This window comes from Pteropus medius, unplaced genomic scaffold (genome assembly GCF_902729225.1).
Source record: "Pteropus medius unplaced genomic scaffold, Ma_sr-lr_union100, whole genome shotgun sequence".
NCBI classification, from domain to species: domain Eukaryota; kingdom Metazoa; phylum Chordata; class Mammalia; order Chiroptera; family Pteropodidae; genus Pteropus; species Pteropus medius.
Window position 1 is genome coordinate 18,818,192 of NW_024354500.1, and position 13,469 is coordinate 18,831,660.

At 42.0% G+C, this 13,469-nt stretch overlaps 1 protein-coding gene across 2 annotated transcripts; it reads left to right on the top strand.

Moving 5' to 3' along the window:
- The first annotated feature begins 8,803 nt into the window (after positions 1–8,803).
- Positions 8,804–12,799, top strand: OOEP (oocyte-expressed protein homolog). 2 transcript variants are annotated; one of them, XM_039852881.1, is made up of 3 exons: positions 8,804–10,298; positions 10,515–10,694; positions 11,061–12,799. In XM_039852881.1, the coding sequence occupies exons 1-3, from the start codon at positions 10,112–10,114 to the stop codon at positions 11,138–11,140; spliced, it is 447 nt and encodes a 148-aa protein (XP_039708815.1). In that variant the 5' UTR covers positions 8,804–10,111; the 3' UTR covers positions 11,141–12,799. The 2 variants fall into 2 exon arrangements, 1 of the variants encoding a protein (XP_039708815.1); XR_005650696.1 differs by lacking the exon at positions 8,804–10,298 and having other exon boundaries at positions 10,516–10,734.
- Positions 12,800–13,469: the final 670 nt, after the last annotated feature.

Here is a 13,469-nt window from a genome sequence, read left to right on the forward strand (position 1 = left end):
TAAATAGGATTACAGTGCCATCTGAGCATCCAGGAAATAAAGAGATAAATATGTTATATATTTAATCTCAATTCTCTAATCTTTAATCTGAAATAGATAGTATTAATGGACTTTAGAAAGAAATTTTGTTGGATTAGATTCACTAATATTTTATTGAGGATTTTTGCATCTATATTCATAAAAGATAGTTTGTGGTTTTCTTGTAATGTCACTTGGATTGATATTAGGGCAATGCTGACCTCATAGAATGAGTTAGGAAGTTTTTCCTCTGCTTCTATTTCCTGGAAGGTATTGTAGAAAATTGGTGTAATCTCTTAAATGATTTTTGTTGTTGTTGTTTTTTTGAATTCACCAGTGAACACATCTGGGCCTGATGCTTTCTGTTTTGCAAAGTTATTATTGACTCAATTTCTTTACAGATGTAGGCCTGTTCAGTTTGTCTATATTTTTTCATGTTAGTTTTGGTAGATTGTGTCTTTAAAGGAATTTGTCTATTTCACTTAAATTATCAAATTTGTGAGCACAGACCTGTTCATAGTATCCCTTTATTATCTTTTTAAAGTCCATGGGCTCTATAGTGATGTCCCTCTTTCATTTCTGATATTAGTAATTTGTGTCTTCCTTCTTTTTTTCTTAGCCTGTATTGAGGTTTATTGATTTAATTTTATTTTTTAAAAGAACCAGCTTTTGGCTGATTTTCTCTACTGATTTCCTGTGTTCAATTTCATTGGTTTCTGCTCTAATTTTTATTTTCTTCTGCTTACTTTGGATTTAATTTTCTCTTCTTTTTCTAGCTTACTAAAGTAGAAACTTAGATGATTGATTTTAGATCTTTCTTCTTTTCTAATATACTCATTCAATGCTATACATTTCCCTCTAAGCGCTGTTTTTTACTATATCCCACAAATTTTAAGTTGTTTTCATTTTCTTTTAGTTCAAACTATCTTTTAATTTGTCTTGAGATTTATTTGACCAATGTGTTATTTAGAAGTATTTTTCAGCTATCCTTCTGGTGATTGCTAGTTCAATTCTATTGTGGTCTGAGAACATTGTCGACCATAAAATAAAATCAATTAGACATTCCATCATCAAAAGGATTTATTCAGGAAAAAGGATGGATTTCAATTCAGTGCAGACATGGTGAGCCACATGCATGAACTGAACTGGAGAAAGATAAAGGAAGTACTTTATAGAGTGGAAGAGGAGGTTAAGGTGAGGGGCTATTACAACCATAGAGCTATATTATAAACATAGATTTCCTATGAGACTCTATGACATGGAGTGTAATAGCTCTTTCCATAGGCCCTCCTGATTTATATCCAGGTTAAGGTCTCTGTCATCAATTTTAACAGGTATTATGTGATTTCTATTCTTTTAAATTTGTTAAGGTGTGTTTTAAGACCCAGCATATGATCTGTCTTGGTGAATATTCCATGTGGGCTTAAGAAAAATGTGTATTCTGCTGTAGTTGGATGAAGTAGTCCATAGATGTCAATTATATCTAGTTGATTGATGGTGCTGTTGAGTTCAACTATGTCGTTACTGATTTTCTGCCAGCTAGATTAGTCTATTTTAGATAGCAGGGTGCTGAGGTCTCCAACAATAATAATGACTTCACCTATCTCTCTTTGTAGTTCCATCAGTTTAGCCTCACATATTTTGATGCTCTGTTGTTAGATACATGTTAAGGACTGTTACGGCTTCTTGGAGAATTTAGCCCTTTATCATTTTAATTTTCCTTGCTATGAAGTTAGCTGTGTTTAAATTAATATAGTTACTCCAGCTTTTAATTAATCTTATCATGGTATATCTTTCTCCATCCTTTAACTTTTAATCTATAGCAGTCCTCCCTTATGCTCAAAGACCCCCAGTGAATGCCTGAAACTGAGGATAATACCAAACTATATATATTTTTTATATATACATACCTATAATAAAGTTTTTTAAACTAGGTACATTAAGAGATTAACAACAATAACAAATAATAAAATAGAACAATTGTAACAATATATGCAATACAAGTTATTTGGTTTGGGGGCCATCATTAAATAAAACAAGGCTTACTTGAAGACAAAATAAGGGTTACTTGATATCAATACCATGACAGCCAATCTTATAACTGAGATTACTACTTAGTGACTAACAGGAAGGTAGTGTATACAGTGTGAATACACTGGACAAAGGGATGATTTATATTAAGCAGATGGAGCAGGACAACTTGAGTTTTAATCATACTACTCGAAATGGTACATGATTGAAAACTTATGAATTGTTTATTATAAATGGAATTTTCTATTTAATATTTTTGGACTGCTGTTGACCGCTAGTAACTAAAACCTTGGAAAGAAAAACATACAGACCTAGCAAAAAGCCCTGAGACCAGAAATCTCAGCAGAGGGCAAAGAGAGGCTGAAGAACGAAGCAGGCCACTTAGTGTGGCAACTAATAGAGTTTGATAAGGGAAACTTACATAGGAGGCATGTAAGACAAAATGGATTCCTAAGAATTACATAGGGTAAAGGGGAGGATAGTCAAGGGTACTAGTCTGTGAATGCTGCCAGGTAGAGAAAATTACTTTACATGCTTGATCAGGTCAGGACAATATATGGGCATATGACAGGTGGCAAAGAAGGAATGCTGATTTCTGTCAGAAATAAACATTAATTACAATCTGAGAGTCTAGGAGTGGTGGTGGTGGTGGGGTTCCAAAAGCAACTTCCCTTCTGGCCTGGATCCACCTTGCAGTAGTCACATTATAGTACGGTCTTTCCTAGACAACTGCATGTCTTTATATTTAATATAGGCTTCGTGTAAACAACATATGTCGGATCTTGTTTTTTGATCTATTCTGAGTCTCTGACTTTTAATTGGTGCACTTTGACCATTAATGTTAAAGCGATTACTGATATAGTGGAGTGTACATCTGCCATATTTGTTACTGTTTTCTATTTGTTGCCCTTGTTCTTTACAGTAGTGCCCTTTACCTGTGGTTTATGCTTGGCACAATTAAGGTCTTATATGTATTAATTAATTTATATAATCTTCACGACTCTAGGATGGAGGTACTATTATCGCTATCCCCAATTTATAGATGAAAACTAAAGAACTGAAAAGTTAGACATCTTGCCCAAGGTCACACATATATCTAGTAAGTGATGGGGTGGGGGAAAGTGCAGAAAAAGGGGAAAAGAAGGAGTGGAGGAGGAGCCAGAATTAGAGTAACTAGTTATGGTTGGCCGCTGAATGTCAGAGACAGTCTAAATGTACATGTACATCGTGCTGTATAATGGAAATAACTTTTATTGAACTAGGAAAATACTACAAGCCAGAGATTTTTCTGAGCTCTTTGTATATATTCAACTTACTTAATTTCCTGAACAATCCCACAAGTATTACTATTTTTATTGTTCACATCTTACAAATGAGGAACAGAGAAGTTAGATAAACTGCTCAAAGTCACAAATCCAATAAGTGGCAAAATTAGAACTGAAATCCACATTTCTCTATTCCTTAAAATAACGTTTTTGTGCCAGGTGCCATATCAGGTGCCAGGAATACGCAGAGGCATAAGACTTCATCCTGCTCTCAATAACTTCCAACCTATCTAAGCAAACAGGCAGTCCGAATTTCTTTTGATTACTTTGCCCTTGGAGGTCCAAAAATGAGAATGTGAGTCCTCACTGTGTCACATTACTCTACGTCGAAGGTGAGATGTGCTGATCTGGCTCCTGTGGGCTGAGAGGAAAGAAGGACTTGGAAATCCGTCCTGGCCTTTAAGACCAGTGTATCTGGCCGCTGCCGCAGATCCCTCACAGCCAGGGTCGAGGCTCCCAGGGCCGCCTGTCGGGTCCCGCGCTTGCGCTGAGATGTGGTCGGGGAAGCCTCCAGGTGCTGCGGGCCGCGAGGCTCACCAGCCCGCGGTAGGCGTGCCTTCAGCACATCCCCAGCCGCCTGGGCGCTCCGGGTTCTGACCTGCAGCACTAGGCTGCGGGATCCCGCAGCCCGGAGTACCATGTAAGCCTACGGCACCAAAACGTGTCGGGGCCGCACCGAGAGCTTCCCGGTTTCCAATGGGCTGTGGCGTCCAGCTTTCAACCAGGACAGGGCGGTGGCCTCGCCCCAGAAGAAAGAGAGGGAAGATTGACCTGTATTCACAGGCCCGGTACACATGGGTCTGAGCAGCCTTCCCGACTGTTTCTAAGAAGAGTACCTGGAAAACTGGTAGTGTTTGACCTATCTATCCATAGAGTAGGTGGAAAAGATCTTTGGTGAGTGTGTGGTTGGCGGCCGCCCTCCTCCAGGCCCAGGCGCACTCCCCCTCCTCCAGGCCAGAGACGGTACAATCAGGTCTCGCACCCCGCCCAGCTCGGCCAAACTCAGCAGACCCCACCCCTACCCCCAGCTCACAACCAAAGCACCAAATCCCGCACTTCCAGCAGTTGACCGAGATCCTGCTGCAAGTAAGAACTCTGGCCCCCAAGGGCACGATCCTGACCTTCCGACCGCTAGAAAAGGAAACATTCAGTCCATTATCCTTTGCAGAAGAAAGCAGCACTGCTGCGGGCTTGGGGAGGCTGGGCGAGTTTAAAGACGAGGAGCAGAGACCGCACAGACCTGGGCTCAGGCTTGGGTAGGGAGCCCTATTCGTCTTTACTCATTGTCTCAGGAGCTTTCCAGAGTCCGAGTCACATCTTCGCTGTCAAGGGAAATCTCAGTCATTAAGGCCCCAAAGACCTAGCAGCAAGGTAAGCTGGAAGGGGAGAAATTGGTGTGTCCCTCTGTCTCCTTACCTCCCAGACTCAAAGCGTTCCCACCAAGTGCCCAAACTCAGTCCCAAGAAACAAGAGCGGGGACAGGCTCCCTCTGGTTCCACTTACAGTGTATGAGGGATTCGCGACAAGCCGAGATTGTGCGTGCCTTCGTGAACTACCGCAAATACAGTTGTTTTCCCTTTCAGAGGCAGAGAAGGAAATACTGATGGAAGCCAAGAGGATCGTCTGTAGCAGCCTCTAGTGAGAAAATCCTAGGATGCCAGGACCTTTCCTGAATCTGAATCCTACCTCAACACAAAGTGAGACTGGGTGTATAATACCACAGTTTTGGTATAAAAATGAATACGAAACAGACTAGATTCGTTATTTAATGCTTCTTTTCTGGTTAAAAATATTTTTAATTAAAAGTATTTTTGTGGTTTCCACACACTGTGTCTACTGCGTCTAATGGATAGGTCGGCCCTGACCCAATCATTTATCCCAGTTAGACCCAGGACCTAGCCTGGGGTGGGAAGGAAGCCGAACTCCAGGAGCTCTGCCCGCATTCTTGGGGAGCACTACCTGGCCAGGGCATGGATCACCCATCCCGCCCTGTTCCTGCGCATCCTCAATCTTTGGACCATAACTTCAACCAGCTCCAAGAGGGAGTTTATGTCCAGTCTGAGCCGAGTCCCAGTGACTTTCTCGATTATTCGTACCTACTCAAGGTTGAGGCCTGTGTGAGAGAAGAACGTAGATCCAAGAAGGGAGTTTGGGCGACCTACAGCGCAGTTGGGGGAGATCGGCAGAGGAGGGTGGCTCTGACCCAAGTCCGCTTCTGCCGCAGATCTGGGAAAGAGGTAAAGGAGGGTGTAAAGAAAGGAGAATGAAATACTAGGTCACTACTGAGATCAAGACTAAAGAGAAACGCTAGGAAATTTTTTTCTATTAAAAGAAAGTTAAAAAAAAAAAAGATTTCAAAAGAATAAAGTGAGCAAAAAAACAGTAAGAAAATAGCCAAGTTACAGGCTTCTACTCTGGAAGGGTAATAAAGGGACACGATCGATATAAGTAAAAGTATTGTTTTGTAAGCATGAATTAGAAGCAAGCAACATGAAATTTAAAGCACAAATATAACAAATGTTTCCTGGAAATCAAAGTTAATTAATCAAAAATAATTTATGAGGAAATACCCCACACCCTCATAACACAGAATATAAAGACTGTCAGATGAAATGGTTCAAATTGGAGAATGAAAGCAAGATTCTTTCACATCTCTGATGGTCCACAAGGATCCAGCTTCTCAAAATCTGAGATCTCAAAATCTTCATCCTTCACTTGGAAAGATGAGAGAAGAGACAAGGACACAGGAAGATGGCCCACTAACAGCCAATTTCCTTGAAAAGGCAGTGGAGGTGAGGTTAAAAGAATCACAATTCAGCTACACCACTATTTTCTCTTCCCAGATCTAAAGTACTCTGGAGACACCCCCGCCCCACCCCCCTGCCCCCACTTTGGGTTAAATAGGAAAACATGTGAATGCAGGGTTAGAAAAAGGTAATTTCAAGGCGGGGAGCACTAGTTCCTGCCTTTAAAGAGATGGGTGAGTTCAGGAAAGTACCTTCAGTTCTCTCAACAAACCCTTTTCTCAAACAAATTAAACCTTAGGTCTGTTTTTCCTCCTGGTGCTTAGATTCTTTGGGTGTTGTTCAGGAATTTATAGATTTTTGCAGGGTGCCTGATGGATACTGTGTGTTTTAATCTGCCGTTTTGTTGAAGTCTTTCATATTTAGTATTTTTAATCTTCTTTCATACTTGATGAATACTTTGAGTATAAAAGTTAGAGTTTTGATAATATTTAAGTTGTATTTTTATATGTATGGTTAATTATACATGTCAAACTTGCACTCTAGAGTCTTGTGTTAAATGCTTTAAGTCTTTAAAAATGGAAATAAAAGAACCATGAAGTAAACATATCTTTAGAAAAAAAGCAATCCTCCCTACCTCCAGGACAAGTAAAACAGGCCATAAATAATTTCTTAAGTGAAGTTTTAAATGCTTGAAATTTTGTATCACATTAAGAGTTGATAGTTAAGGAAAAGTAAAATAAAGTGAACATTGGACAAGAGAATTAAACATGAGGTAGGAAAAGTCCTCAAATAGGGGAAAGCATATTGCAGAGTCCTGAAAGTCACCTGGGAATGGGTGACTCTGTCCCCAGAACACCCCCTTCTCATCTTCAAATAAAGCTTTCTGAAAAAACACAAATATCATTGTGTAGGACACACCTTCAGGAAAGCAAGATTTGGCTATGTCTCTGAAGCAATAAACATTTAAAACCTTAACCCAATCAAGAGATTTAACTACACTGCTGTAGGCAAATATTTCTATTTTACCCGGTATTTACATACTTCTAATGAATTTTTCGTGTGAGTTGTTCAGTTGTTCAGTTCTCCCAGGTTCAGTTTCTTGGTGTGGATACGGTAGCATCCAGTTACTTTATGGGGATCCTTAGAGATAAAGCCCCACACAAATGACTCACTTGTTGGAGGCGCATGGCAGTTAGTCTCCCTCACAAACAAGCCGCAAGCGCCTGGTATGGCCACTTCATCCTTAGGCAGTTTTTTTCCAGAGTGGATTGCGGTTCTGCCAAGGGGAACCTCCCACTAGGCAGTCAAAGACCAGAATCACATCCCGGAAAGGCAGAGCTTACCTCCTGGGGCGGCTGGAAGACCCACCAAGTTCTCACTTCTCCGCCCCCCAAACTTCGGCAGCCAAGGTGCTGGGAAATCTTTCACGGACTCAGAGGGACACGCAACCCTTCCACAGGCCTGGGGGTATGATGGAGAGAGTATTCCGCAGAACTTGGAAGCCGAGATGCGGCGATTCCCTAAGCCGAAGTCGGCTGAGGTTAGCAGCTCACTTGTCCTACGGTCTTAGGTTGCTTCTCTGGGCCGCAGGGTTTGTGCGCTGGTCCTGACACTGGCCAGAGATCAAAATGAGAAAGGGGCCAGAGCAAATTGAGCTCTGTAGAGCCGAAATATTTTAAGAACCCGGCCTTGGTCCACGTCAAGGTAGATGCATTTGATGAGAAAATGTGCGTCCCGAGTGACCCGTGGTGGGCCCACTCTGGTGCTGCGTTGGCCCCCTGCTCCCTCCTAACTGCATCCTCTCGCCGCTACTGGCGCCACTGGGACCTCCTATAAGCGACAATGGCACCTTCTTCCTGGCCTCGTGGACCTGAGCTCTCTGGACCTGAGCATCTTCTTTCCCCCCCCCCGCACAGGCCGGGGTGGGGTCTGCCTCACCAAAATAGAGTGTCAGTTCAACACTCTGTTCCAAGTAGACTCGTGCTTCAAAGACATCATGGAGATGACAATCTACGGATCGATGCTGCTCAGGGGACGGATAGAACGGGTCTTCCAAGTGTTGGTCGAGAGTTTTGGGGTTCGAGAGTCGACACCGCCAGGCCTGAAGTGACGATCTTGGGGCCCGGGACCAGGTCTCTGTGCAAATATGTTTGAATGCCAGGACAGATCTGTTCATCCCCTTCTTGTTCCTTCCGGAGAGCCCTTAGCCCCTACTCCTGAGCCTCTTAATCTCCGGGAGAATCCCTTAGTGTCAACGCATCCAGAACATGGACAGACGACCAAGTTCCTAAAGTGGGAAGAGTTAGGGTCCTGCCAGCATGAGGGGTGTGGGATGTGGCAGTCATGTGCCTATTTTAAATGTCAAACTACATACTTCTAATTCTAATCTGGTTGCTCTTCTCCCCTGTGCTGGTCTGCTCTGACCTGAGGAGACCAAGAAAGCCCTTGAGACTGGCTCTGTGAAAACAATCATGTTGCCAGACCACCGCGAATGCATTCCGGCCCATGGTACAAGGCGAAGGGAGCTGGAGACTCTTTCCTTTTTGGCTTGTTGCTTTGATTGGCTACTCAGACACCTGGCAACTCTAACTCACTCTCTATCTCTCTCTTTCTCTCTCTCTCTCTCTCCCCCCCAGGTAAGCTGAGCTCTTCATGGTCTCCTTCTCTAGGCATCCCTAACTGCAAAAAGTCATTTCTTGTAATTTTGCATAAATGATCTAGAAAAACTTTTTTTTTTAACTCAACTTCATGAGAACTTTCACATATTTATATCTTCAAGACTTTTTTTTACAATGTACATGTATTATTATGTTGAATTTTAATATTAAATTGAAGAAACAAAAATATCCACTAAAGTTTAATTTAACATGTCTCAAGAGATTATCTATGGATAACTGTTGAAGCCTAGATGATGTGGATGAGGGAATTCAGTATATTAATACTATCCCCCTTATGTAAATGATAAACATTTTCCATTAAAAAGATTTTTAAAAGAAACACATTATAGCTAGTTGTAAGAACAAAATTGTTTGTACAGCAGATGCTATCTAATCTAAAACAACTACCATATAATATTTCTAGAAATATACTAGAAAAAGTATAAGAACGTGTATGGGATGATATACACCAGCTTCAGGACAATGATTTCCTGTGGAGAGGGAAAGGAAAGATGTTTCAGTGATACCTATTTTAAAGAAGAGAGAAGTGAGGCAAATGTGGGGAAATCTTAACATCTTGTTAATTGGGGATGGTGTGTGGGGGTTGTACATGAGTTTTCTATAACTTTTTTTGAATGTGTGAAATCTTTCATAATTTAAAATTTTAACTAAAACTAAGAACATTGGTAAGAAACGTCTATCAACATTAGGTGTTTTAGGACACTGGAAACAGACAAGGTTTGTCTATACTTGCAACGTTTTCTGTAATGAACACCTTTGACGTTTATATTTTAAATTGAAAACATTCTTGAATGATTTAGAAATGGTAACAAACCAGAGGCAGAACATAACAGGAAGTAGAAGAGAGAAAAATGTAGATTCGATAAGTCTGCCCTCGGCCTGATTTACCTACCTACCTCTGAAAGGTAGGTAACATAGAAACCTTAACCTAGGCACTGAAAGTGATTCTTTCTCAGTTAACAAAGTCGCCAATTCAAACCACACTGTTAGCTTTGTACAGGGAACGGGCTTTGAGACTGATACCTTATTCAGCGGAGAAGACCACAGAGAGCCTCTGAGATCCAGTTGGAGCTCAAATAAACACTAATTCAAGGTCGAAGAGGAAATCCTGCGGCTAGACGCACAACAGCAAGTACCTCGCGACGCCGCCAGGCTTGAGTGCCCGCTGTCAAATGGGGTAGCTTGCCCCAAAGGGCCACCGGATGCCGCAGGAAAGGGCGGGGCTGGCCGGAAACCGTAAAAGGGGGCTCGGGCTTCGCTGCTCGCTGGAGTTTCGTCAGAGCTGCGTGGGCCTCTCTCTTGGCCTCTTAGCATGGCGGACCACGCAGGTGATGTGGGCCAGGGGCATGGATGCACGCCCGCCGAGTCCCGGGATGGGCTGTTGAGGCTACCACTTCCACCGCCACGGCTTCGCACCCGGCCGTGGTGGTTTCCTGTGCAGGAACTGAGAGACCCATTGGTGTTTTACTTGGAGGCATGGTTGGCAGACTCGATCTTTGGTAAGCGAGCCTGGGGGCGCGGGTGGCCCAGCCCCCTCCAGTCCGAGAGAGGCCCGACAGAGCAGCTCTCTACAGGCTTTCCCAGTTCAGAGGCCACTTTTGGCGCCGTGATGCCAGCTTCTAGCTCTTCCCTTCCCCAGTTGACATTCCCTTCGATTCTAGCTCCTCCAGACCTTCGACCATGCTGCCTCTCTGAGTGTCTCTCTTCGTGTTTAGGCCCAGACCGAGCCATAATTCCGGAAATGGAGTGGATGAATCAGGTCTTGTTGATGGTGGACAAAGTAAACTCTGGAAACTTCGTTGAAATCACCATTTTCGGCCAGCCGCGTGTACAAAATCGGGTGAAGAGCGTGCTTCTGAGCCTGGCATCAAGGCACCGGCAATATCGTGCCCGAGGTGAAGGTTTTTGACAACCTGCATGTGTAGGGAGCCACAGGTGAACCACCTGGCCGTATTTGACATCCTTTTATCCTCTCTCATCTCCCCAGTAGTTTTTGCAGTTTCCCAACTCCAGTATGCCGCACACAGTCCCTGGGCATCGCTTTGTGAGAGGAGTCAAAGTAGGACCTTGGGAGAATAAACTGGGGTCTGATGCATTCAGGCCTGTCACTTCCCATGCCAGCTTCAGTTTGGTTACCCACTATTTCCAGATCCCAAATTCAGAGCTTCCACTCTGAGAAATGATGTTGCCAGCACCTTTCCCATCCCTCAATGACAGAGTAATTTGAAACAGCAAGCATTTTTGCATTTTTCCTTATCCAGCTGAGAAGATGAAACAACTTGAGGAGTTCTTGAAGGCCCGTGCGGCAGGTCTCCAGACTCCCCAGCATGCTGTTGCATAAGTATTGTCAGGAACGTTAGGAGAACAGCCCTGCTTCTACTACTAAAGTTCGAGAGAAGAAAGAATCCTTAAATCTCTGCATTCTTTTTTCCTTTGTCGTAATGGGTAGTGGTTTGATTATTTTGATGCAAACGTGAGTTTATAGTGCTGTTCTAGTAAAGAAATGAATTTCCTTTTTGTCCAATGGCATAAAGATCTTTTCTCACTTAAAATTAAGCAAATTTACAAAAGATTGTTTATTCTTGTCTTGCTGTGCGACGTGGGTAAAAGGCCTGATTTGTAGTGGTTCTATTTTTGTTTCTTAATTTCTACCACTTTGAAACTACTAACCCTTTTATGATTTTAGGGTCAGAATCAGGCATCATTTTGTTCTCAAACTTTAACGTGTGGAACAAATCACCTTGAGAACTTGCTAAAACAATTTCCTAGGCTCCTTAAGTGATTCTAGTTCAGTACATTGGGCCCATTATTTTGCATTTCTAACAAGCTCATGGGTAAGGTTAATGATTCTTTGAGGCTCTCATTTTGAAGCTTCTGGTTTGGTCCTTGAGTAGCACCGAGGGTGGGTTTTCTTAGAGTGGAACCTTCCCTTCATGCACATGTGTGGATATTCCAGTATGAAATAAGGTGATCAGCATTCATTGTGCTGGCGCTGTGATTCGCCAAAGAGTCGGAGTACTGGGCAGCTTAGCCCAGGAAAGCATCTGACCTCCAAGTCAGCTGTCTGCTTTTCCCCTGGGGTCTGCACAGGTGTCCTGCACGTGCTGGCTTGTTTTTCCATTACCAATTTGTGCAAAACAGCCCCAAGCCCTTGCTGCCTCCACTTTCAGGAAGCAGGATTCTTGTGGGGAGAGGTTGCCAAGAACTGGGTGGCTTCAGACACAAAGGTGGAGTTGCTTTAACCCATGCAGTTTCTTCACCCCTGAGCGGTAATGGATTGTAGCCATTTGCAAGTGTTTTAAACACACATTCATACACAAATCTCTTAATATGATTACACAATTGATATTGATCATGTTCCTACTTTGCTTCACATTTTTGTAAAATGCTTTTACATTTTTCTTTATTCCTAATTACTTCTTTCAACCCTGAATATAAGAACTTTTATTATCTGTATAAGCTTTTGTAACAAATAATGGTTTATTATTACTATTTTTTCACCCCTTTGTTTCTCAAATTTTTTGCACATGAGAAGTTTTTACTCTATGTAGTTAAACCAACTACTGTTTTCTGTGTGATTTCTCCTCATCCTTACCCCTTTTAAATTTTAGGAACTCCTACTTTTTCTCATTCTTTAGAAATTTGATAAATATTCCTACAGGTTTTTCCTACTGGGATTTCTCCAAAACCATGAACATTTTGGACAATTATTTGCTGGAAGGAGGGTTATGCTTAAAATTTACTCCAATTTTCTCCAAATTATCCAAAATTAAATTAATAAATGATTTTGCATTGCTTCCATCATTTATACACATCAACATGTTGATATCCTAACCCCCATTACCTCAGAATGTGACTGTATTTGGAAATAGGGCCTTTAAAGAGTAATATTAAGGTATAATGAGGCCATATGGGTGGGCCTTTTTCCAATGACTGGTGTCTTTATAAGAAGAAATAATGGACACAGGTGTGAGCACAGAGGAAAGACCATGTGAGGATACAGCAAGAAGATAGCCATCTGCAATCTAGGGTGGGAGGCCACGGAAGAAACCAAACCTGCTAACACCTTGATTTTGGACTTCTAGTCTCCAGAACTTTGAGAAAATAAATATCTTGTTTACCCTGGTCTGTTATTTTGTTATGGCTGCTCTAGCAAACTAATACGATATCTAATAGGGGTTTTCCATCTTCCTTTTCATCTATGTGCCAATACAGTATTTTTACTACCTTCATAACCTTTTAATATATCTAAAAAAAAAAAAAAAGGTTGCACTGTCATTCTGCCTTTCAGAATTTGGGGTAATGTTAGCTATATATTTATTTATTAGAGCTTATATCACATACCATGCCCTATGCCATGCTCCTAAGTAGGATGTTTAGAGCATAAGCATTAGAATAATTATTCAAAAAACCTTATTGCCTATATTACCTTCAAGTAGTCTTCCATAACTCCATTTTTTCTATTTTAGTAAATATTTTATTGATGCATAATGTTCATAAAAAATAAATGCACATCCGAAGTGTGAAAAATTTGGGAAGTGGTTCCATAGAGTAGTGGTTAGCATGTCTGCTTTACACGTAGAAGGTCCTGGGTTTGAGCCCCAGCAGAGCCATGGCCCATACCCGGGGTGCACCAGGCCCCCTGGGTATGCCAAGCCCCAGATGTGCAC